The following is a 24,639-nucleotide window of genomic DNA, read 5'->3' as shown; positions in this document are numbered from 1 at the left end:
GTCATATTAGATGTAAAACATTTTCAATAGCTCACTATTTTGATATTCAATCCTCCATTCAAGCAGACGATTCATTGTACTTTCTATCATTTAGGTATTTTATACACTGAAGCTGATTAGAGAGCATGGAATGAGAAACCATTTTAAGATCCATCAGAACCCGTAATAATGCATGAGGACATTTCACTCTCAAAGGAAAGCAATGAGATTCTACCTAGAGTCGATTTTGGTTCCAGTTGACGATTTTTTCAACAGATATCCGTTTTTTGTTGACGGGGTTGTTTTCATTTGGCTGTTTGTCATCCCTGCGTCTCAAGAATACTTGAGAAAGTACAAGGACATATTTGCTCTTGATGCTTTCAAAAAGCTTAAGGATGACCCAAATGCCCAGCTGTTAGATATAAGGGATAACAAGACTCTGAGGGTTCTGGGCTCGCCCAATTTGAAGATTTTTAGTAAGAATGTTGTTAAGCTCGAATTTCGTGATGAGGATAACGAGGGTTTTGCAAAGAAAGTGAAAGAGAATTTCGAGGATCCTGTAAATACCATCATTTTCATTCTTAACAAGTGAGTTTTTGCATACAAACATACATTTAAAATCATAGGGTTATTTGGATTGTAGACTATAGCACCACCACTTTACCTTTCTTCACAAACTGCTTGGCGGTTACTAATCCCAATCTTTGTGTTTTAATGAAGGCTTTCATTCATTCATTTTTTACCCACCAAAACCTTAACTCCCTCTTACTCTCTCATATTCTCTCTTTCAAAGAAGTGTTAGAAGATTACTTGCTTGTATTTTTCTCTCTTTAAGTCATATTTGGATATGAACATAAAGCTTAAGAGTTTTGGCTGGCATCTACATCAAGTTAGTTTCATGTTGGTGCCTCAAAGGTTCATACATTCTTTTATAACTTCCAAACCTTCCCTTGAGGATTCGAAGTCTACAAAGGTTGTCTTCTTCTTCTTCATATTGGTTTTTGTTTTCCTTCCAAACTTGGCAAGAAGATCAATGATTGTCTTCTTCTTCTGTTGCTAAAATCTTGTTTTTGAAACTAATTTTTGACTAAAACCCAACATGGGAGTGCTTATCTAAAACAATAAGTATTATTAATTATTAGTTTATTAGTTTATAGCGTTATCAAAACGGAGTTTTTAAAAAAGTTTTTGAATTGACTTATATAGTGCAAAACGCTATAAATTGATAAAAATTCTTACTGTTTCACAAAATGACCCAAAATATCTCCCTATAAATAGTGTGGCATTTATAAGTTAAAAGGGGTTTTGATAACTTAGTATTTAGTATCTTATTAAAAATGACTCATCTTTGGTTTCACCGTTTATAAGTTGTTTTTAAAAAGTGATCTATCCAAACATTATTTTAACTTATACCGATGTGGAACCGATAATAAATTTAAAAAAAAAAAAAATTTAAGCCAAACACCCTCTTACTTTGATGTACTATATATATATATATATATATATATATATATATATATATATATATATATATATATATATATATATATATATATATATATTGATTTCTCTATTTGTATTGTCTTAATATTTTTGTAGTATTAATACATTATATTAATTCATAACATAGTTATGAACAATATAGTTTATGAATGGTATAGTTTCTATTCTTCAAATTTTTGCCACAAAATTTTGAATCCACTTTTGGTGTTTTCTCAACTTTTTCAAAGTTTTATCATAAAAGTTTCATAGCTTTATCATTTTTCTATCTCTTCTCAACTTTTTACCACATTACTTTGTGGAGTTAGCTCTTTTGGTCCCCTATCTTTGATATTCTCTACTGCTAGCCACAAAAGTTTCAACGGTTTGACATTTTTGGTCCCTGATATTTACCAAATGTGACACCTCAAGTTTTTATCACATTTGTTTGTGGAGTTTGCATTTTTGATCCCCCATCTTCAATATTCTACTATAGACCATAATTTTCTCAAAACGTTATGCACATACAAAATAGAAACAACAAACGAAAAAAAAAAGAACCAAAGAAATACATAAATATGTAAACATGTAAAAAATATTCGGACCGCCCCCAAAGTGTTGATCACCTTAACAAGTGTTAATTTTAAGGTGTGTTTTTAGTTTTCACCAACTACTATTATATAACTAATTCTGATGCTACTAGATAAAAATTAAAAAGTTTTCTTTTATGATGTTATTCCATCTGGAAATTACTTCATCTTGATCTCTAATCAGGGGAAGGACCACAATTACCTGATAAGGAGAAGACGGTATCTCATTCACCTTGACACACCTATTAGTTTAATTGAAACTTGTCGTCGCCCTAAAATACATATCATAAAAATAGTTATCAAACAGTGTGTATGAGAATGGCATAATCAGTCGAAACCCGTTTTCTCAATATATATAATATTATAATGATTTAATAATTATTAGGAAAACTACAATGATTGATATATATATTGAGAATATTTATGTACACGTAACGTGCATAATTCACCCGACATATATATTTCTTTTTGTATATATATACACGTTTATGGTCATGCTCAAATAATATTCCAGTTACGTTTTCTTTTTGTATATATATTTCATTTGCCTAAATCTATGCAAAATACCTGCTAAAGTTTCCTAATTTGTTGATATATATGAAAAGAATAATTCCATGTTTTTATTAAAGTTATACAAAATTTTGTTTAGAATAAAGGAAATTTTATTTTGTAATTAGGAAGATAAATAAATAAATAAATAACAAGTTATTTTATAATTTAAAAGAAATACATTATTATTGGAAATACTATAAGGAAAAATACAAAAACCAACAGATAGAATCCATTATTTTGGATGGGTATTCAACTTAATTTATTTATAATAAAAGATTAATGATTAGTAGCTGAACGTGACAGCTCCAAAAATGAAAATGACATGCAAATAGTGTTTGCCAAGTTACCTCAACAGCTGGAATCCTTAAGCCACTTGTCGTTCCAACTCATCATCTCAAAATTCTACCTTCGCAGTCTTGGAGCAAACTTGATTATGATGTCGTGGCACAAATCGCATAACAACATATCGTAACAGTACTATAATCAGATTATCATTGGTGTCGGTATTTTATTTAATTTTCATTTCATATTTTTGTAACTTTCCTAAAAGATGCGATACTGTGTCACGGTGAATTAGGTTTTTTTCGAACAACTAATTTATAAGATTAAAACAAAATGTTAAATTGAAACAATTAAATAAGAAGCTTATTTGAATTTAAATTTGAAATAAATAAAAATTATGAGAAAAAAAACTTGTAAAAAATAAATTAATTAAAATTATTGTTTAGTTATCAGACCCGTATACTAAACAGGTTAATTCTAACAAAATGTTAAACACAAAGGTTTAAACTGTAAATTTATTTGAAATTAAAATTGAAATTTAAAATTTAAAATTTAAAATTAATATCATTATGGTAGGTTTAATTTATGGAAACTAATTAATAATATATTAAAAATGGAAAATGAAATAAATGACAAGTGGAAAATAAATATATCTCTAAATTATGACAAAATGACATGTGGCAAATTGAATGAGAGAAGGACATGTGTCAAAATCATTCTTATTTATTAGGGTAGATTAATTTTATGTTTCTTTAGGAACACTAATGTCTTGCTACTGGACAATTTTTAACTTTTATTTAATTTTTTTTTTTTATAAAATTCTTGGTTTGAGAGTCCCGTGTACACGTAATATCAACAGTAGATCCCCTCTACGTGTTATCTTCTCAAGAACTCACCACCAATACACACTCCCACTTTATACGCAGCTTATCTCGATGCTTCCCACTGCATCGAGATTTCATCGGGTTACGTTCTCAATGTTCACCGTCTCTTTCTCTTCCCCACCGCCTCTCTCATCCACTCTCTTCCACTATGTTCTCGATTTTGTTTCTCTTCTCATGAAAGCGTTACGCCGTTCTTGAAGACCAGATAGCCCACTCCGTCTATCACCGATAGAGGAGAAGTCAATGAACCTTGACCGAGGAAAGGGAATTGTTCACCAAGATAGTTGCAATTAGGCAAAAGAAAGATAGCGGAAATTGGATGTCGATTGTCAGTTGTGGACCACCGCTTATATACAAGGTATGTGCGTTTAATTTTACCAGCATGCAACACCACCGCGTGTTTATTCTCTATCCAATTTTTTCTTTTTTTAAAAAGCTCTAATCTTAGCCACCACCTCTAGCCTTCATCATGAGCAAACCACCACTCACCGATCACCATATTTGTTCCCATCACAGTCTCTCTCCCAGATTAATAAACTAACATCATTGTCTTTGTTCTTCACAGTTAAGACCGGAATCGCTCTCACCACCGCTGCCCTATACGTCGTTGCTCACCACCACCGTATACAAACATGAGTGCAATCGATAATCTCCACCGAATCACGCTTCCTACTGGTATAACACCCATAGGATTTAAGTCAAATTTAAACTTTCCAAAACATTTAAAAACCAATAGTTACTACAAGTTTGTTTCCAAAATAGTCTTTATCAGAGTTTTCCCAGAATACAAATCAGAATGTGAGGAGCGGTACGATCACACCTTTGCCTTGCCTCGATCCTCTAATGTACCTGAAATAATAAACTGAAACTATAAGCCCGAAAGCTTAGTGAGTTCCCCCAAAATACCCATACTCACAAATATACAAATTATCATGAACACATTATACATTGGGGCCAGTCAACCATCGGGTTGGAATACCCCTATCCCTCAACCAGCAGGTTAGAATGCCAACACACTATGGGTCCAATCATCCTCGAGATGGAATACCCCAAGCCCTCAACCAATAGGTTTGAATGCCCCAGTCTATTGGCCTCCGCAGGAAGCAGATAAACCTCAACCACCAAACAGACATGTGCACATATAACAGATAATCACATAACATTCTACAGACAATACTGACCTAACAGATCATACCACATAGCTCATCATATCATCCTATCTACCAGGATACCGATCTATCAATTCTTACTACGTATCATATAACATTATCCTACCCTCTAGGATACTGATCTAACAGATCATACTAGCATCGGATAACTAGATACATTCCAAAGGGCCGACCTTGGTGCCTTAGACCCTTGAGTATAGTGAGGATAACTCACCTTGCAATGTCAGCTCGTAAGAATAAGCTCCAACTCTCGGATCATTGACACGAACACCACCACCTATATTTATTACGAACCATACTCGTAAATCTCCAATCTTCCCAAAACTATCCTCAAAAATCAACGGGTCAACTCATGGTCAAAGTCAAAGTCATCAGTCAAGGTCAACAATCCATGTTGACCTTAACTCCTCGAGTTCCTAAGCCCTGCGATCGAAGCTCTGAGACCACTTGTCGAGGTATCCCGCGTGCAATTCAACAAGTTTATACACACCTAATGATTGCGAAAACCCTAACCGACTCATCGGGTCCATGACCATCTTCAAATGACTCGCTGAGTCGACCATGCGACTCATCGAGTACCTTAAATCCTTCATCCATACGGAAGCTTTTTAAGTCATGGAAAGGCTCCAAACTGCAAATCTAAGGTTCTAGGGCATGATTATCACGTAAAGTTGCCAACTTTACGTGGTTGCAAGATGATATGACCCAAAACAAGCTAAAAGGAGTGGCTTAAGGCAATGGGATAGGTCATAACTTGGCAATTACTGAACTTTATGATAAAGGGAGGCTAAAGGAGCTCAGATCTGAGGTTGCAACCCCAGATCTTGACCCAATATAGAGAATCACCACAAAACCCTAAAAAGGGATCTAAACCCAACCGTGAGGGGCTCTAATCAAAGGAGAATCAAGGTAACAACGTGTTACCTTTAAAATGGTGCCAACGCAAAGAAGAATCTGGATCTACAATAGCCACTAGCTCTAACTTCTTGAACTCCAATCTCTTAACTCCAAAGAATCTTCTTTCAATGTAAAAAGCACACACAAAAGAGGGTAAACACGAATTAGGGTTTCTGGATCCAAGAGAGGCAATAAGAGAGGCTAAGGGGAATATGTGACCTTTAAATAGGGTGCCAAAACCCAGGGATTTAGGGTCTCATCTGCCAGCTCCTACTCGTCGAGTCCTTATTTGGACTCGTCGAGTAGATTACTAAACATCCGAGCCAATCTGCTGCTACTCGACGAGTAGGGCTACCAACTTGTTGAGTAGACCTTGAAATCAAGAAAGTTCTTACGTAATTCAATTACCTGAATATCGGGGCATTACAATTCTCCCCCACTTGAACTAGACTTCGTCCTCGAAGTCTGCCAAGGCAAACAATGTTAGGTAGTGCTCCCGCATCTCGGCCTCCGGCTCCCACGTCCACTCAGATCCTCTCTGATGCTCCCACTGCACATTCACCAATGGTATCTCCTTGTTTCCCAGTACTTTCTTCTTCCTTTCCAGAATGGCCACCAGCCTCTCCACATAATTTAAACGCTCATCAACCTAGATATCATCCAATGACACCACCGCCTCTTGATCCATGATGCACTTTCACAGGTGCGAGATGTGGAATGTGCTATGTACCTGACTGAGCTTCTCCAGTAGCTTAAACATGTAAGCCACTTTACCGACCCTGGAAATGATCTTGAATGACCCAATGTAAAGGGAACCCAATTTCTCTCTATTCCTAAAGCGAATAACACCCTTCCAGGGTGAGACCTTCAAGAGTACCATATCACCCACTTGAAATTCTAACTCAAAACGACAATGGTTGGCGTAAATATTCTGTCGTCTTTGGGCGGTCTGCAACCATTACCTGATTTGCTAGATTCTTTTGGTAGTTTGCAATACTACCTCCGTCTGCCCCATCACCATGTGTCCGACCTCGACCCAACAAACTGGAGTGTGACATCTCTGCCCATACAACCGCTCGAAAGGTGGGGCACCGATGTTGTAATGATAGTTGTTGTTGTAGGCGAACTCCATGAGAGGTAGGTGGGAATCCCAGCTCCCACCGAAATCAATGACGCATACCCTCAACATATCCTCGAGGGTCTGGATGGTCCGCTCGCTCTGACCATCGGTTTGTGGATGAAATGATATGCTAAAGTGTAGTCGTGTGCCTAGTTCCTTGTGGAAGTTGTTCCAGAAAAAGGAGGTAAATCTAACATCTCAGTCTAAAATAATGGAGACCGGAACCCCATGGCAAGCGATGACCTCACGAACATACAAGTCGACCAGCTTTTCGGTCGAAGAAATCTCCCGTATTGGCTAGAAATGGGTACTCTTGGTCAGTCGATCTACAATGACCCGTATTTAATCAAACCCCTTTTCCGTCTTTGGTAGTTTGGTAATGAAATCCATTATGATCTGCTCCCATTTCCACATGGGAATCTCGAGATACCAAGCGATCTCTCGCTTCATACACGGCCACCAATAACTCAAACTCAGGTCTCGGTACACATTGGTGGCCCCCAGGTGTATAAAGAAATGAGACTTATGAGCCTCCTCCATAATAGTGTGTATGACCCCACCAAACATCGGAACCTAAACCCAACCACATCGGGTCAATAATCCCCAACTATCTTTCACAAACCTGGCATTCTCTCCCTTAATCCTTTCCATCTTCAAGTTCTCCGGTCGCATGGCCTCAACTTGGGCATCTCTGATCAATCCCACAAGCATAGAATCCACCGCTATCCTCATACATGTTGCTGGGGTGGAAGACCCAACAGACTTGCAGCTCAAAGCATCTGCAACCACATTCGCTTTACCGGGATGGTAAAGGATTTCGCAATCATAGTCCTTAACTACATCCAGCCACCTACGCTGCCTCATATTCAAATTAGACTTGTCCATGATGTGTCTCAAGCTCTTGTGGTCCGTATATATGGTACATCGGACCCCATACAGGTAATGCCTCCAAATTTTGAGAGCGAAACCCACCGCTCCCAACTCCAGATCATGTGTAGGGTATCTCGTCTCATGCGGCTTCAGCTATTGCGATGCATAAGCTATCACCCATCCTCTCTGCATGAGGACCGCCCCAACCCTGTGATGGATGCATCCTAGAATACTACAAATTCCTTAACGCCCTCGGGGAGTGTCAAAACTGGAGCCTCGCACAAACACTGTCGAAGGGCCTCGAACGCCCTCTGCTCAAGGCCCCATCGGAAATCCACCATTTTCCTTGTCAGACGAGTGAGGGGTACTGCAATCTTGGAGAAGTCTCAAATGAACCTCCGGTAGTACCCTACTGACCCCAGAAAGCTCCTGATATCCAAAGGGGACCTCGGAACCTCCCACTGCATAACTGCCTCGATTTTGGCCGGATCGACCAAAATCCTCTCCTGGTTAACAAGATGCCCGAGGAACTGGATCTCTCGTAACCAAAATTCACACTTCGAGATTTTAGCATACAGCCATTCTTGTCTCAGAACTTCCAACAATTCCCTAAGGTGCTCCTCGTGTTGCTCTCTAGTCTTGGAATACACCAAGATATCATCTATAAACACTAAGACTGAGCAGTGAAGCATCGGTTTGCAAACCCGATTCATCAAATCCATGAATACTGTCGGCGCGTTGGTGAGCCCAAACAACATCACCACGAACTTGTAATGACCATAACAAATGTGAAACGCGGTCTTCTCCACGTCTTTATCTCTAACCCGGACCTGATGATATCCCGACCTCAAGTTAATCTTGGAGAACCAAGATGCACCCTGCAACTCATCAAAGAGATTGTCTATCCTCGGAAGTCGATAACGGCTCTTTACCATCAACTTGTTCAACTCCTTATAGTCAATGCACATCCGATGCAATCCGTCCTTCTTCCTGACGAAGAGAATCTGCGTTCCTCTTGGAGAACTGATAGGTTGAATGAACTGCTTGCCTAGCAGTTCCTGTAGCTGTGAAGACAGCTCCTGCATCTTGGGCGGTGCCAACCAGTACGGTGCCTTGGCGATAGGGGCCGCACCAGGCACCAGGTCGTTCCTAAACTCGACCTGCCTCTCCGGAGGTATTCCTGGCAACTCCTCCGGAAACACGTCTGCAAACTCCATGACTACTGGAACCTTGGAAACTAAAACCTGATCCTTGGCTCGCATATCCACCACATACGCCAGAAAACCCGCACACCCGTGCTGAATATACTGTCGTGCCCTCGCAGCTGAATAGAATCTCGAACCCGCTCTGGTGCCTTCCCCATATACCATTAGTACTCCCCCACTTAGGGTTCGAACTACCACCCTCTGGCCCTTGCAATCTATCATGGCACCAAAACGACTAAGCCAATCCATCCCCACGATCACACATACTTCCCTCATTTGAATCGAAATCAAATCTATCAGGAAGGACACTCTAAAGATCTCCATCTTACATCCTCAGAAAACTGAAGAAGTAGAAACCCCGTGTTCATTGGCGATATAGACGCGCAACAGACACTCCAGCTCGCATACTAGCGCACTAAACTCCCTACTAAAATCCTGGGATATGAAAGACCAACTCGCTCTCGAGTCAAAAAGAACCAAAGCGGGAAATGAATTCACTAAGAACGTACCTAACTTAGGTACAACATATAAGCATAATACAGCCAGGATAATTAAGGCAATGGATAGAAACATACCAGCAACCACATCCAGTGCTGCCTTGGCCTCCGCGGTCGTAAGCTGTAATGCACGTCCTTGAGCCTTTGGATGCTCCGCCTTCACCGGCCTCCCATTTGCGATCCTCAAAGTGGCCAACATCGGAGTCTGTGGCGGCTTGGTGGATAATAATGGATATTGGGCCTTCATATGGCCCACCTGCTCATAATGATAACAAAGCCTGACTCCCGAAGCTGGTGTCTACTGTTTGCAATCCCTGGCCAAATGGCCCTGCTTGCCACATCAGTGGCACCCACTCCCTGATCGACACACCCCTGAATGAAGCTTCCCGCACTTTCCACAAGTACGGCCTAGCTGTCCTCCAAACCTGGTATCAGCTGTCTTGGACCGCTTCGGCGTCGGTTGCAATTGTGTCAGGGCCTGCCACTGCTCCTTCAACTGCAGCTCGATCTCCAAGTCACGCCGCCTTGCGGCCTCCTGTAACTCCAAAAGAGTACCACATTGTTGGGTAGACACAACTTGTCAAATATCGGTCTTGAGCATGCTCAGATAACGAGTCATCTGAGCCTACTCAGAAGCAAACTCCAGGAAAAACATCGCCCTCTCAGTAAACATGCGGGTGATCTCCATCACCGATTCTCGATCCTACCTCAAACTCAAAAACTCCTGAGCCAGTCATTCCATCTCAACCTGAGGAACGTAACGAGCTCCGAACATATCTCTAAAATGCTCCCAAGTAACAACATCTCTCTGGTCATCAGTGTACAACCCAGTCATCAATCTCCACCAATCCTTGGCCCCAAACCTCAGTAGGTTCAGGGCACACTTGACCTTCTGGTTAATAGGGCATGAACAGGTGAAAAAGCACCCCTCTACATCAGAGATCCACATCATGGCCTTGATGGGGTCCTTAGTCCCATCAAAAGTAGGGGGCTTTGTGTTATCAAAGTCGATGTACTGGAAGCCCCAACCGGCTCCTACTCCTCCACTTACGGCTGATACAGCTGATGTAGCTGCTGTGGCAGCCGTCTCAGCAAAGGATGCATATCTGTCGTCAAAGTACTGCATCATCGCGGACTTAATAGTCCTAAACAGTTCCAGAATCTAGCTCCAGACAATCTCGACCACCTCATCTCGGATGATCTCTCTCACCTGATCCTCTATCATCACTATCTCTCCATGGACGATAACCTCGAGTCCCACTGGGGCATCCTGATCACTCTTACCTAATCCTGATCCGGATCCAGTCATGAAACGCTAGTAACCACCATACTGAAAAAACAATAGGAAAATATCAGAAAATCCGCGAAATGACTGGGAACCTACTCCCTACAAAACCCTAGAGGTTGTGACTTCCTTGCTACTTGTGTGGGTCCTATGCTTTCAGTAGTACGAGCCCATACTACCTTCCACACATACCCATATTTGTAGCAAGTATCACCACAACTCCCTAAGACTAGACATACACCTGGCGGTCGCTCAACCTCACCCCTAGAGGAAGGCTAACTGTCTCACAACTGACCTACCGGTCTCATGCAATCACACGACCATGAAACTTCCACCAACCCTGTAGCACTGATGTATGCTAGCCATACATAATGCTGGTCCCCATAGACTTTCGAATATCCAATCCTACCCTAGGCCCAAATTACTAGGAAAAGAACCTATGGCCAGATCAAGTAACTATAGTAATGATGTCAAACTCATATAAAGAAAACCCTAGGCTAGCAGGCAGCATGATATTAGGCAATCCTATCATGCAATTCCTGAAGATCCCTAGCCTAGTACTAGCATGTTGTGATAACTGATCACATAATCAAATAACTGGTATGATATTTTAGGGCTAACTTACTGGCTCCGGCTGATCGTACACCCCGCCTCCTCCTTGGTTATTTTGAAAACCATTCAGAATTTTATTTTGAAAATATTTCATTGATTTGAGATTGGATTCACACGAGTCTTCCTCTAATTCGCTCAAACCAAGGCTCTGATACCAACTTATAACACCCATAGAATTTAAGCAAAATTTAAACTTTCCAAAACATTTAGTTACTACAAGTTTGTTTCCAAAATAGTCTTTATCAGAGTTTTCCTAGAATACATATCAAAATGTGAGGAACGTTACAATCATGCCTTTGCCTTGCCTCGATCCTCTGTTGTACCTAAAATAATAAACTGAAACTGTAAGCACGAAAGCTCAGTGAGTTCCGCCAAAATACCCATACTCACATATATACAAATTATCATGAACACATTATACAATGGGTCTAGTCAACCATCGGGTTGGAATACCCCTGGCCCTCAACTAGCAGGTTGGAATGCCAACACACTATGGGTCCAATCATCCTCAGGATGGAATACCCCAGCCCCTCAAACAATAGGTTTGAATGCCCTAGTCTATTGGCCTCCGCACAAAGCAGATAAACCTCAACCACCAAACAGACATGTGCACATATAACAGATAATCACATAATATTCTACAGACAAACCTGACCTAACAGATCATACCACATAGCTCATCATATCATCCTATCTACCAGGATACCGATCTATCAATTCTTACTACGTATCATATAACATTATCCTACCCTATAGGATACCGATCTAACAAATCATACTAGCATCACATAACAAGATACATTCCAAAGAGCCGGCCTTGGTGCCTTAGAACCTTGAGTATAGTGAGGATAACTCACCTTGCAATGTCGGCTCACAGGAATAAGCTCTAACTCTCGAATCATTGACACGAACACCACCACCTATATTTATTACGAACCATACTTGTAAATCTCCAATCTTCCCAAAACTGTCCTCAATAGTCAACGGGTCAACTCATGGTCAAAGACAAAGTCATCAGTCAAGGTCAACAGTCCATGTTGACCTTAACTCGTCAAGTACCCTCAGCTGCTTGCGGAGTTTCTTTAATACTCATTGAGTCACCAGAGTGACTCGACAAGTTTATACACACCTAATGATTGCGTAAACCCTAACCGACTCACCGAGCCACTCTACAGGCTCACCGAGTCTAAGGAAATCTTCATCTGACTCGCTGAGTTGTTCATGTAACTCGTCGAGTCCATGACAATCTTTAAATGTCTCTCCGATTCAACCATGCGACTCGTCGAGTACCTTAAATCGTTCATCCATACAGAAGCTTTTTTAGTCATGAAAAGGCTCCAAATTGCAGATCTAAGCTTCTAGGGCATGATTATCATGTAAAGTTGCAAACTTTACGTGCAAGTAAGATGATATGACCCAAAACAAGCTAAAAGGAGTGGCTTAAGGTAATGTGATAGGTCATAACTTGGAAATTACTGAACTTTATGATAAAGGGAGGCTAAAGGAGCTCAGATCTGAGGTTGCAACCCCAGATATTGACCCAACACCTAGAATCACCACAAAACCCCAAAAAGGGCTCTAAACCTAACCATGAGGGTTTCTAATCAAAGGAGAATCAAGATAACAACTTGTTACCTTTAAAATGATGTCAAGGAAAAGAAGAATCTAGATCTACAACATTCACTAGCTCCAACTTCTTGAACTCCAAGCTCTTAACTCCAAAGGATCTTCTTTCAATGTAAAAAGCACACACAAAAGAGGGTAAAGACGAATTAGGGTTTTTGGATCCAAGAGAGTCAGTGAGAGAAGCTAAGGGGAATATGTGACATTTAAATAGGGTGCCAAACCCCTGGATTTAGGGTTTTCATCTGCCAGCTCCTACTCGTCAAGTCCCTATTTGGACTCGTCGAGTAGATTACTAAACATGCGAGCCAATCCGCTGCTACTCGACGAGTAGGGCTACCAACTCGTCAAGTAGATCTTGAAATCAAGAAATTTCTTACGTAATTCAATTACCTGAAGATCGGGGCGTTACAATTATTTTTATTTTGCTTTACTTATCTCTTCTTTGTATGTCACTTCCCATTAACAGTTTGAAGATGACATCGTCAGCTTTTCCAAAACCACATGCCTTCTTACCCAGTCATGGTTATTGTGGATGAACTCGGTCTGGTGGTGATAATCAGTCCATCTTATTTCCCTTATTCCATCCTTCAGGTAAAAACCCTAACTTTATGTTTGATGTTTTAAAGGCATGTTGATTCAGTTATGATTTCCTGAATTTAGAATATTTTATCATGTTCTTGCTTTGGGTGTTTTTTTGCTTTAAGAAGAAGAGTAATCATGCTCACGCAGTAAAACGTAGGGTAAACACCCCGATTACAAATGATTTTTTATCAAGAATCCAGTCTGGTTTCAAGGACCAAAATTGTTTTCTAGGGTTAGACTTTATCTATTGTATTCAAGAGATACCACTCAAGCAAGAGGTATCTTTTATTCTATTAGTTTTGTTGACTGATATTTGAATTTGGAAGTTTGGATTTTGGAACTAGGATTATGATGCCTTCTAACTCCAGAAACATCCACATTTCATTTCTAGGCTAAATATACAAAAACAAAAAGCCTAAATTCAACTAAGGATTTAAATGAAAAAATAAAGTTTTCTTAGCATCAAATTAGGCCAAATCCCAAATAGAATTAGATTTATTTTAGCCCAAATAGTCAAATACATGTTATGTTTGTGAATACTTCACATCTCTTTTTATCTTTCAAACTTAATTTGAATATTGTTTGTTGATTGGCTTAGCGATATGCCTTTATAATGCTTTTATGAACCATGCATTCTGAATTAAGTGATTGTCACTGATTGTGATTAAGCTGTATAGTTCAAATACACCACTAGGCTATTCATTTTTTTTCCCTTTTTAGGTGTTGTGTGGATTAAGTATAGTATGACCATGCTGTTTAACACCTTATCATTTTGATGTTGTTCAAGTAAACTTTAGTGAATAAAGATTAAACCGCTTTACTCATAACTCATTTATTCTGCCATTTGTTCTTATTGTTAGGTTCTTTCTTTCTATAGATGTATCAGAAGGTGTTACTCTTAAAATTTTTGATGTTTTTTTTATAACAAGAAGGCATTACTATTTCTGACATCTGAAGATCTCAAGCAAACAATCCTTTTTGACAGGTGAAACAAGGTATTGGCTCTTCATCCTTTCGTGGATGAATTGTTTGTAGCCCTTTTCATGCTTATGATAATTAATTTTAATTTTTATGCATCTTTAACTACTTCAAAAAATGAATAATTTAATTAATTTGATTTTGGGTGTCATAGTTGTGTTTTAGAATATTCCAACCCCAAAAGGTTTTCATGTTTGTAACTATGCTGCTGTCTCTACAAATTTGTAAAATATATACCATCTTTATGTTGGTGTTTTAACTGTTATGTTGTATTATCCTCTGTTATTTTCCAACTCTGTTGATGCATACTATTTCAATATATATTGGTTTATGATCTGTAATGGACAAAAATCAAAAGGGTAAAGTAAGCAAGATATTTGCATGTAGTGTTTAATTTATTATGAAAAAAATCACACCTTGGTGCCTTTAAAATACCCGATTATAAATAATTTGTGCAGAAAAAAATATTAGTTTTTGTGTTTGGTTTGACAAAATTTATGTTGCTGTCTTTAAAACATTGGGTATGATTTAGGTTGAAAAATCATCACTCTTTTTGCTCAATCTGGCGCATTTTCAGGGTAAGGTACAAATTTTTTGTTACATATGGTACCAAATTTTGTTTATCTTTCATCTGCTTACACCTGAATATGTCGTTGTTAACCATATGTGTGTATGTGATGTTGGTGTTATGAGTATATATGGTCTGTATATGCATGTGATAAGCGAGAAATGGAGCATTTAATATATTTTTGGTCAATTACCACTTAATTTGAACTAATTCAACTGTTTCATGTTAAGTGCAGAATATCCAAAGAATTGATTAGAATGTATTTGTGTTGAAGACTTGAAGTAAGATTATTGGTATTGGTCTATCAACTCTTATATTCCTAATTTGATTAAGTGACACTGTTCTGTATCAGTGTTGAGTGAATATATAAGTGGATTTTTTTTCTTTGTAATATACCCACTTAAATATATTATGATGCTAAACTGTGACAATAGTTAATTTCTGGTTAAGTGAAATTCAAACAAAATCAATGAGTCAAACCGATAAGCACATCTAGTGCTTGTATGATAGGGTTTATTCTATGATTCCTAATGTACAATTCTCTATCATAATAAAAAGCGCCAGTCGAAAATTTCATATGTTAAGAAAATTCTAAACCCTAATCAGGGTGAGCAATGTAACGACTCTATAAAGTACTATTATGTACCCCATGGGGGCTTAATACACTCATAACAAAGCATAATGGGGTTTGCAAACCTTGCATTATGGGGCTAAACACTAACAAAGGCTACAAACAAAATCTCTCTAAATCTCTCCTACTCTATCTCTATCTTTCCCAAATCTCTCTCAAAATCTCTCCCAATCTCTATCAAACCTCTTAGTTATAAAAATCACGTTTTCCGATGATTTTATGAACATCTGTACCTTCCCGAGGCTTCCCTTGGTCGAAAACAGCTTAAAACGGAAGACAGAAGTCAAAAAGAGGGATGAAGGTTCGCAGGGTTCTGTTCGCCTACGAACCCTTGCATGCCTTCACGTCCCTCCCCTTGCCAAGTTCGTTTTTGGGGTAGGAGTTCATATCTAATCAGAAAGATTCACACCCCATCCCTCGGACCAAAGCCTTCTCTCGCACCGAACACTTTCGCTTGGCAAAACCGAGAACTTTCACTTCTGGTCAGCAACATTTCCTTCTCCTCGACCAGGTTCGCATCGGACACCCTCGCACTGAGCCTCACCTTCGCAGATGAATCCTCTTGGACCGAAACCTCCTCTCGCCTACGAATCCTCTCGGACTGAAACCTTCCATGTCACGAACCTTCTCGGTTGCAAGCCTCCCCTTCGGTGGTTCACATCTACTTTCCAATTTTTGACCAGTTTCGCATTTTAAGCCTGTTTTTTTATGATTTTAACGGGGGATTTTCACTCATTCGTATTTTTGACATATTAGACCCCCTAAGCTCATATTTTATTCCCATCCTGAAGATTTATTGTCTATAAATCATACATTTTGTTCAAGATCACACACAAAGTTTTGTTGACTTTTGCCATAAAGTTATGACACCAAGCCATCCCCATACCCACTTTATGTTACTATTCACACTCTACCTAGTCAAATCATTGTCCTTCCCCAACTTTACCAACACTCCACAAGATTTGTCCTTGACCAAATCTACTCAATAAATCGTTATTTATTCACCTATAAAATCTCACATACAACCTCCAAATATAAACTCTCTCTCTCTCTCTCTCTCTCTCTCTCTCCATCTGTCTGAAACTCAAAATCCCTAGGAAATTCTCTAGCATTTCCCCCATTCTTGGTAAGTTCCTCATCCTACTCCTAAATATTCTACACTTTTTATACAAATCATGGATTATTACACAAATATTGTAATATTTGTTCTTAGGATTTTCAAATCCTAAAGCATCCTTCAAGTGTTCTTGACTTGAAAACCCCTATTCTCAAACCTTCCACCTGAGGGAATCCCTCAAGGTGAGTTCATACCCCCCACAGGTTCATGTTTTCATAAAGTTTTAGAGGGGGGGGGGGAGGATTACAAGTTACAACACCCAAAACATATTCTAAACTCAAACAACAACTTTCAACAGAAAAGTTAGGGTTTATTCACGAACTGTTTTGACCACCTTAGCCTTAATATTTTTCAAAACTATTCAATATGCAAATAGTTCAGGTTTATACCTTTCTAATGACTACTTGCACACGTTCATACAATTTTTCTACAATTTATGGAAATTTTTACAAAACTTCCTATCATTTCAGAAATGATTTCGAACCAGTCTGTGAAGATGGACCTTTTCATACTGGTTAGAGACTACTAAAATCCATAATAAAAATTATGATCAAACTAGACACATTTTCAAAATTCCCAGATTTTACGGATTTAGTTTTTGACTTTCGGTGGTTTTACTGTGATTTATATAAAAGCAATGACAGAAAATTTAAAACTAGTAAAAACAGTTTACAAGTTTATTACCACCTTCTAACATGTTGAGCAAAGTCTATAACATTAATAACTACATATTGATTGTGTTTCCTGTTAATTTTACTTTCATGAAACAGAAATAATCGTTCATCACAATGATTTCATTTAGTACAAACATAAATGATAACCTAAAATACGTATAGTTTATGGTTCATTACACTACAAACTCACTATGAACGGTTTTTTTGTTACACTACAAAAAGGGTTATCACTCACTACAAACATACATGATAAACTATAATAGGTATAGTTTATGGTACATTAACACTATGAACTTACTAAGGAATGTTTTATTCCTACTTCAAGAAGGGTTTTCAATTACACTACACGTAAACTTGTTAAATCAAGTTGTGAGGCACTACTTAATTGTACTCTTAGAGTACTGGTTAAAATCATGTAGTTATTGTTGGAATAGTGTCTAAGGCTGCAACTATATTAGGCAAGTATTTGATCCGGATGTGTATGGTCCTTTTGGGTTGCCTTCACCATAGCAACTTGATGGGTGATTTGTTAAGAGAGAGTAAATATTATAAGGAATAATATATGGTTATTTGATTAATATAAGTCATAGATTAATTGGTATTAATTTGGTGACTTAAAGAGATTAATTAAATAAGAGGGTATAAACTGTCAATTGTTTGATAGTTACACTTTAGACTATAAATCCTTATCCTAGATAGGATGGACGATTTCTAGAGCTTGGATAAGCCAAAATCGTCCATAGGGTTATCTATGGAATGGATTTGGATAAGCCTTAAGAGAAGATTATCCAATTAGGGTTTAGGTTGTAACCCTTAAGGAGTCTACAAGTATAAATAGACCATAGGGGTGAGGGAATTCGACACACAATCTAAAGTAGAGATACTCTGGCCAAAATCCTCCCCTCTCCTCTCTCCTAAATCATCTTGCTTGTTATTGGTGTTTGTAAGCCATTAGAGGAGTGACATTTGTGACTCTAGAAGCTCCAAGACAACAAGATTAACAAGGAACTCAAAGGTATGATTCTAGATCTGTTTCAATGTTGTTATTTAATCTAATTAGCCATTAGAAGTCTTGGATTCAAAGCATGTTTAATTAGAAAGCCTAGATCCAAGCATTAGGGTTTTGCATGCGCACATAGGAAAGTTCTTATGGCTAAAACCCATCAGTGGTATCAGAGCCTAGCTTGGTTTTCTTTAAATTGTTGCTTGATTAACTGAAACAAACCTGCAAAATTCGATTTTGGGTTTATGAGTCATGTACTCGGCGAGTTCCAAAGTGGACTCGGCGAGTAGACCTGTACTCGGCGAGTCCGAGCGTCTGGATTAGGCAAAACCGGGATTTTTCCATGTTTATCTTATGGAAACTTACCTTAATCATATTAGATCAACCCTAATTCGATTTTTTGATATATATGACTATTATCTTGATCTAATTAAAGATATTTATCATCTAATAAAATATTTAATTTCCTTATGTGATAAATGATTAATTATTTTGATAATTATCTTAAAAGAAATCTTGGATAAATCAAATAAAGATAATTAGGACATTAATTGTTAATTGGAATTATTTGTTATTTGATCCTTCATGTTTTAAATGTTTAAAACCTACCCTAAAGTTTTGAAATTTATATTTGTGATTAAAAGTTTTAATTTAGACAACTTAAATTTCAAACCCTAGATTTTAAAAAAGTTTTAAAATACAACCCTATACTAATATGATATTACTAGAATAATATATATATGTATAACTAAATGCTAGTCTTACCGTTAAAAGGCCTCATTCACGAAGCCGATCTATAAGGTGGGTATAAGGTTGCAGCCTATAAAATGGCGCTTAATGGGTGTACACTCACACCCACCGCTTGCTTGATTGGTGGAGGGTCGTTAGCCGAACGGGTAGGATAGGGCAACCTCATCCTCTCATTAAAAGTATAATAAGAAATACAAAGTAACTACACGTTTTAAAAAATTTCCCAATCTTAGTTACTTTAGGAAAAGTGAATTGGTGCAATCCCATGAAATTACACTTTGCACCTTGCTAAGAAGTTAGTGGAGCGTGTGTGGTTTACCGGCACACTAATTGGTTCTAAGCGAAGGTGGCAAAGGGTGATTCATTGTTTATCATAGTTCGATGGAGCGTGTGTGGTTTACCGGCACATCGAATAGGTGATCGTTACAATGAAGGCACCATGTGAATTTGCATGGTAATTCACACCCGCTTTGTGATCCTCGGCATCCCAGTCACAAACGAGAGGGGCATATCGAGATTTAAATATGCCATTGAATAGTTCAATGAATCTCATCCGAACCTAGGAATTCTCAAAAACACTTAGGACTAATAGTTTAAGTTTTGTAATGGAGAATTAGTGAATCGTCATTCACTTACCTTCAATTTATTTGCATGTTAGATTACGGCATCCCTTTTCTAGTATGTAAATGTTATTGTTGGATCCTAGCCCTAATTTTTCTTATTGGGTGATAATTAGGGATTCTTATTCTAATTTATCTTTGTCCTTTTCTAATTGAAGATGTCGAACGCAAACAACGCTGCTGCGAGTTCTTTCACGTTGATGAGCCTTTGCCAAAAGGTCACCTTCGATGGAACGAACTTTAGCGAATGGATAAGATACATTTGCACCATTGCTCGCTATGAGGATAAAGAGTATGTCCTCGATGAGAAGCTCGAGAAAATCAACCCCGAAGTTGCTACTCCCGAAGAAATCACCGCCTTTGAAACTCATGAGCGAGATGCAACGAAGGTACATTGCATCATGATCGCCACCATGAACTCCGAATTCCAAAAGTCCTACGAGGACATGTATCCATACGAGATGCATCAAGACTTGTTGGAGAGATACCACCAAAACGCAAGACAAGAGCGTTACGAGATTTTCACTAACATGATCTCCGCTAAGATGGGTCATGGAGAATCTCTTACCGTGCACCTGCAAAAGATGCAAAGGTATGTCGACCGCCTTCGCAAGTTAAATGTTGACTTCGGTGAAGACTTGGCGATCGACATGGTGCTTCACTCTTTGCCTCCAATGTACAACCAATTTAGAATGACCTACCACATGAACAAAGAAGAGGTCACCCTAAGCAAACTCCAAGGTCTCTTGAGGGTCGCTGAGAGCAACTTCAAGGACAATTCTGTTGCACCTACTCCCAATCCGTCCGCTACTCCTGTCTTGGCTATTGGTCAAGGGAAGGGAAAGAAGAGGAAAGCTTCATCGAATAACTATCGCAAGGTGAAAGCCCGAGATGGTGCCTCTTCTAGTGGGACCAAAGTTGATCCCGCTAAGCCCTGCTCCAACCCAAAGGAGGCAGAGTGCCACCACTGCCACAAGATAGGACATTGGAAGAGAAGCTGCCCAGATTACCTGCAAGCGATCAAGGAAGGAAAGATCAAGCCATCTTTCGCAGGTATATACACAATCAAATCTAACGATTCTAATCATGCTATTTCTTGGGTTCTTGATACCGGTTGTGGTTATCACATTTGTTCTAATGTGCAGGGACTAAGAAGAAGTAGGGATGTAGAGCAAGGAAGGATCAATCTAATCATGGGGAACAGAAGATCGTCGCCTGTGACCAAGATTGGAGTGTATTCTTTGGTGCTTAGGAATAGTTTGGTTTTAGATTTGAACAATTGTTGCTATTCGCCAGAAATGGCTAGAAACATCATTTCATTTCATGGTTTATATAGGCAAGGATTTAGATTTTCTTTTAATAATGAGAATGGTTCTATTTTGACTTATCTAAATGGTGTCTTTTACTTTGAAGCTATACCATGTAATGGAATATATGAAACTGTTATGATTGTTGATAACTTAGGAAATGATGTTTTGAATATTGATTCTTCCACTAGTATGGATAAATCATCCTTGTGGCATTGCCGTCTTGGACATGTCAACAAGAAACGCATAGCCCAACTCCAAAAGGATGGAGTGTTGGAGTCATTCGACCTTAGGGAAGATGACACATGCGAGTCTTGTTTACTTGGAAAGATGACTAAGTCACCCTTCACGAGTACTTGTGAAAGGGGTGAGGGGCTATTGGACCTAATACATACCGATGTATGTGGACCCTTTAGATCAACCACGAAGGATGGGAACCGCTTCTATGTGACTTTTACCGATGACTACAGTAGATATGGGTATATCTACTTAATCAAGCAAAAGTCAGACACCTTTGAAAAGTTCAAAGAGTTCAAGAATGAAGTGGAGAATCAATTGGGCAGGAAAATCAAGATGCTTCGATCCGATCGAGGAGGAGAGTACCTAAGTCTTGAATTCCACGATTATCTCAAGGAGTGTGGAATAGTTTCGCAATTGACGCCTCCTAGGACACCGCAGTTGAATGGTGTGGCAGAAAGGCATAATCGAACCTTATTGGATATGGTTCGCTCTATGATGAGTCGTGCTTCACTACCTATCTTCTTTTGGGGGTATGCCTTAGAGACTGCCGCCCATATCCTTAACCGAGTCCCTACTAAGAAGGTTGCCAAAACACCTCACGAGATGTGGACAGGGAAAGCTCCCTCGTTGGCACATATCAAGGTTTGGGGTTGCGAGGCTTTCGTAAGACGAGATACTCACGACAAGCTTGAACCTCGAAGTGAGCGATGTATTTTCATCGGCTACCCGCAAATATCCTTTGGATATCTCTTCTATAGACCGAAAGACAATGTTGTCTTTGTTGCGAGGAGAGGAGTTTTCCGAGAGCGAGAACTCATAAGCCAAGGAGACAGTGGGAGGCAAATCGAACTTGAAGAGATTCAAGAATCAATAGATGAAGGAACCTCTACCGCTGGCATTCAACCCGAGGAGGAAACTCCGGTTGAACCGATTGACGAATCCTTACCTCTCAGACGTTCCGATAGATTTAGAGTTCAACCCCAGTTTTATGGTTTTCATATTACTACCGAAGGGGACACGTATATTAGTGATGGTACACTAGTAAATCTTGATGAACCTAATAGCTATAAGGAAGCCATGGCAGGCCCGGAGTCTGCGAAATGGAAAGAGGCAATGGATAGCGAGATACAATCCATGTATGATAACCAAGTTTGGAATTTGGTTGATTATGTGCCCGAACGTAAGACTGTTGGGTGCAAATGGATCTTCAAAAACAAGACCGACGTGGATGGGAACGTACACACATATAAGGTGCGATTGGTCGCGAAGAGCTTTACTCAAACTCCCGGAGTTGACTATGATGAGACCTTCTCACCAGTTGCGAAGATTGAATCTATTAGAGTGATGCTAGCAATTGCCGCATTTCATGATTATGAGATTTGGCAAATGGATGTCAAGACCGCTTTCCTTAACGGAAAGTTAGCTGAGGATGTTTACATGGCTCAGCCAGAGGGGTTTGTGGATCCGAAGCATCCGAATAGAGTGTGTAAGCTTGAGAAGTCCATTTATGTACTTAAGCAAGCGTCTCGTAGATGGAATCTTTGCTTCGATGAGAAAGTCAAAGAGTTTGGATTTGTACGAAGCGAAGACGAATCTTGTGTATATGTCAAAGCCAGTGGGAGTATAGTAAGCTTTCTCGTTCTATATGTCGATGACATATTACTCGTAGGGAACGACATCCCGACTCTGCAGGAGGTTAAGTCCTGGCTCAGGAAGTGCTTCGCTATGAAGGACCTCGGAGAGGCTTCTTACATTTTGGGAATAAGGATAGTAAGAGAAAGAAGTAAGAGACTAATTGGACTTAGTCAGAATACTTACTTAGAGAAGGTACTAAAACGTTTTAGTATGGAAAACTCAAAGAAGGGAGAATTACCGATACAAGGAAATGCCAAGCTGAGTAAGACTCAAAGTCCGAGTACAGAAGCTGAGCTAACAGAAATGAGCCGAGTACCATACGCTTCCGCAGTTGGCTCAATCATGTACGTTATGACTTGTACTCGCCCTGATGTAGCCTTCGCTTTGAGCATGGTTAGCAGATATCAAGGGAACCCTGGCAAAGCACATTGGATTGCGGTGAAGAACATCCTTAAGTACCTTCGGAGGACGAAAGAATGGTTCTTAGTCCTTGGAGGGAGTGATGACTTGAAGGTGCGAGGGTATAGTGACGCTAGCTTTCAGACCGACAGGGACAACTATCGTTCGCAGTCGGGCTGGGTCTTTACCCTAAATGGAGGAGCAGTGACATGGAAAAGTTCCAAGCAGGAAACCGTAGCTGATTCAACGTGCGAATCAGAGTACATCGCAGCGAGCGAAGCGTCGAAGGAGGAAATATGGCTAAAGAACTTCATTGGTGATCTTGGAGTTGTGTCGGCCATAAAGGAGCCCATGGAGATTTTCTGTGATAACGAAGGTGCGGTTGCCTTGACCAAGGAACTGAGGGATCATGGTAGATCTCGACATATCGACAGAAAATATCACTTCATTAGACATCGTGTAGAAGAAGGACAACTCGTAGTGAAGAGGATATCATCAGAAGATAACCCAGCAGATCCGCTTACGAAGAGACTGAGTAGGGTTAAGCACTTGCAGCATGCTAGGAGTATTGGGCTGAAGGATGATATTAGTATAGATTAGATAGTATTAGAAACATATAATAGATAAATGTAATTAACATTTGATGATTAAATAAAGGAGTTTTATTTATGAGTAAAGTTACTGTCACATGTTAATTGTTTAACTATTGTTTCACTTTGCATGTTTTGACTTCCAGAATAATTGAGTTTATTAGGAATAATCGAATTATTCAAATGGTCCACAATCGTTCATATGTTGGGAGTAGATGTGAATGAAGATTGTCATGAATTGGTGTCTAGAATGTCTAAATGGTGTTAGACATAGCAAGGGTTGCTGCAGCGTTCATGAGTGCTTATGAACTGGTTTTGAGCATTGGAATAAACCCGCGCTTGCTGGAATCACTTTATGGAATACGATATAAAAGATGATCGCAAGATGATAATATCATATAGCAACTTGATGGGTGATTTGTTAAGAGAGAGTAAATATTATAAGGAATAATATATGGTTATTTGATTAATATAAGTCATAGATTAATTGGTATTAAT

At 39.1% G+C, this 24,639-nt stretch overlaps 1 protein-coding gene across 1 annotated transcript; it reads left to right on the top strand.

Moving 5' to 3' along the window:
- The first annotated feature begins 202 nt into the window (after positions 1 to 202).
- On the top strand, positions 203 to 571 carry LOC145046255 (rhodanese-like domain-containing protein 4A, chloroplastic). The gene has a single exon (XM_078994551.1). It carries the CDS (start codon positions 203 to 205, stop codon positions 569 to 571), a length of 369 nt encoding a protein of 122 aa, XP_078850677.1.
- The last annotated feature ends 24,068 nt before the right edge of the window (positions 572 to 24,639 follow it).

The sequence above is a fragment of the Lactuca saligna genome, chromosome 5 (genome assembly GCF_052625555.1).
Source record: "Lactuca saligna cultivar CGN05327 chromosome 5, ASM5262555v1, whole genome shotgun sequence".
Lineage (NCBI taxonomy): Eukaryota > Viridiplantae > Streptophyta > Magnoliopsida > Asterales > Asteraceae > Lactuca > Lactuca saligna.
The sequence above is the reverse complement of the archived record's forward strand: the minus strand, read 5'-3'. Positions and strand labels throughout refer to the sequence as shown.

Bases quoted from the DNA above. Each gene is read 5' to 3' on its own strand.
- LOC145046255 (XM_078994551.1), top strand. From the start codon at position 203: ATGAGATTCTACCTAGAGTCGATTTTGGTTCCAGTTGACGATTTTTTC.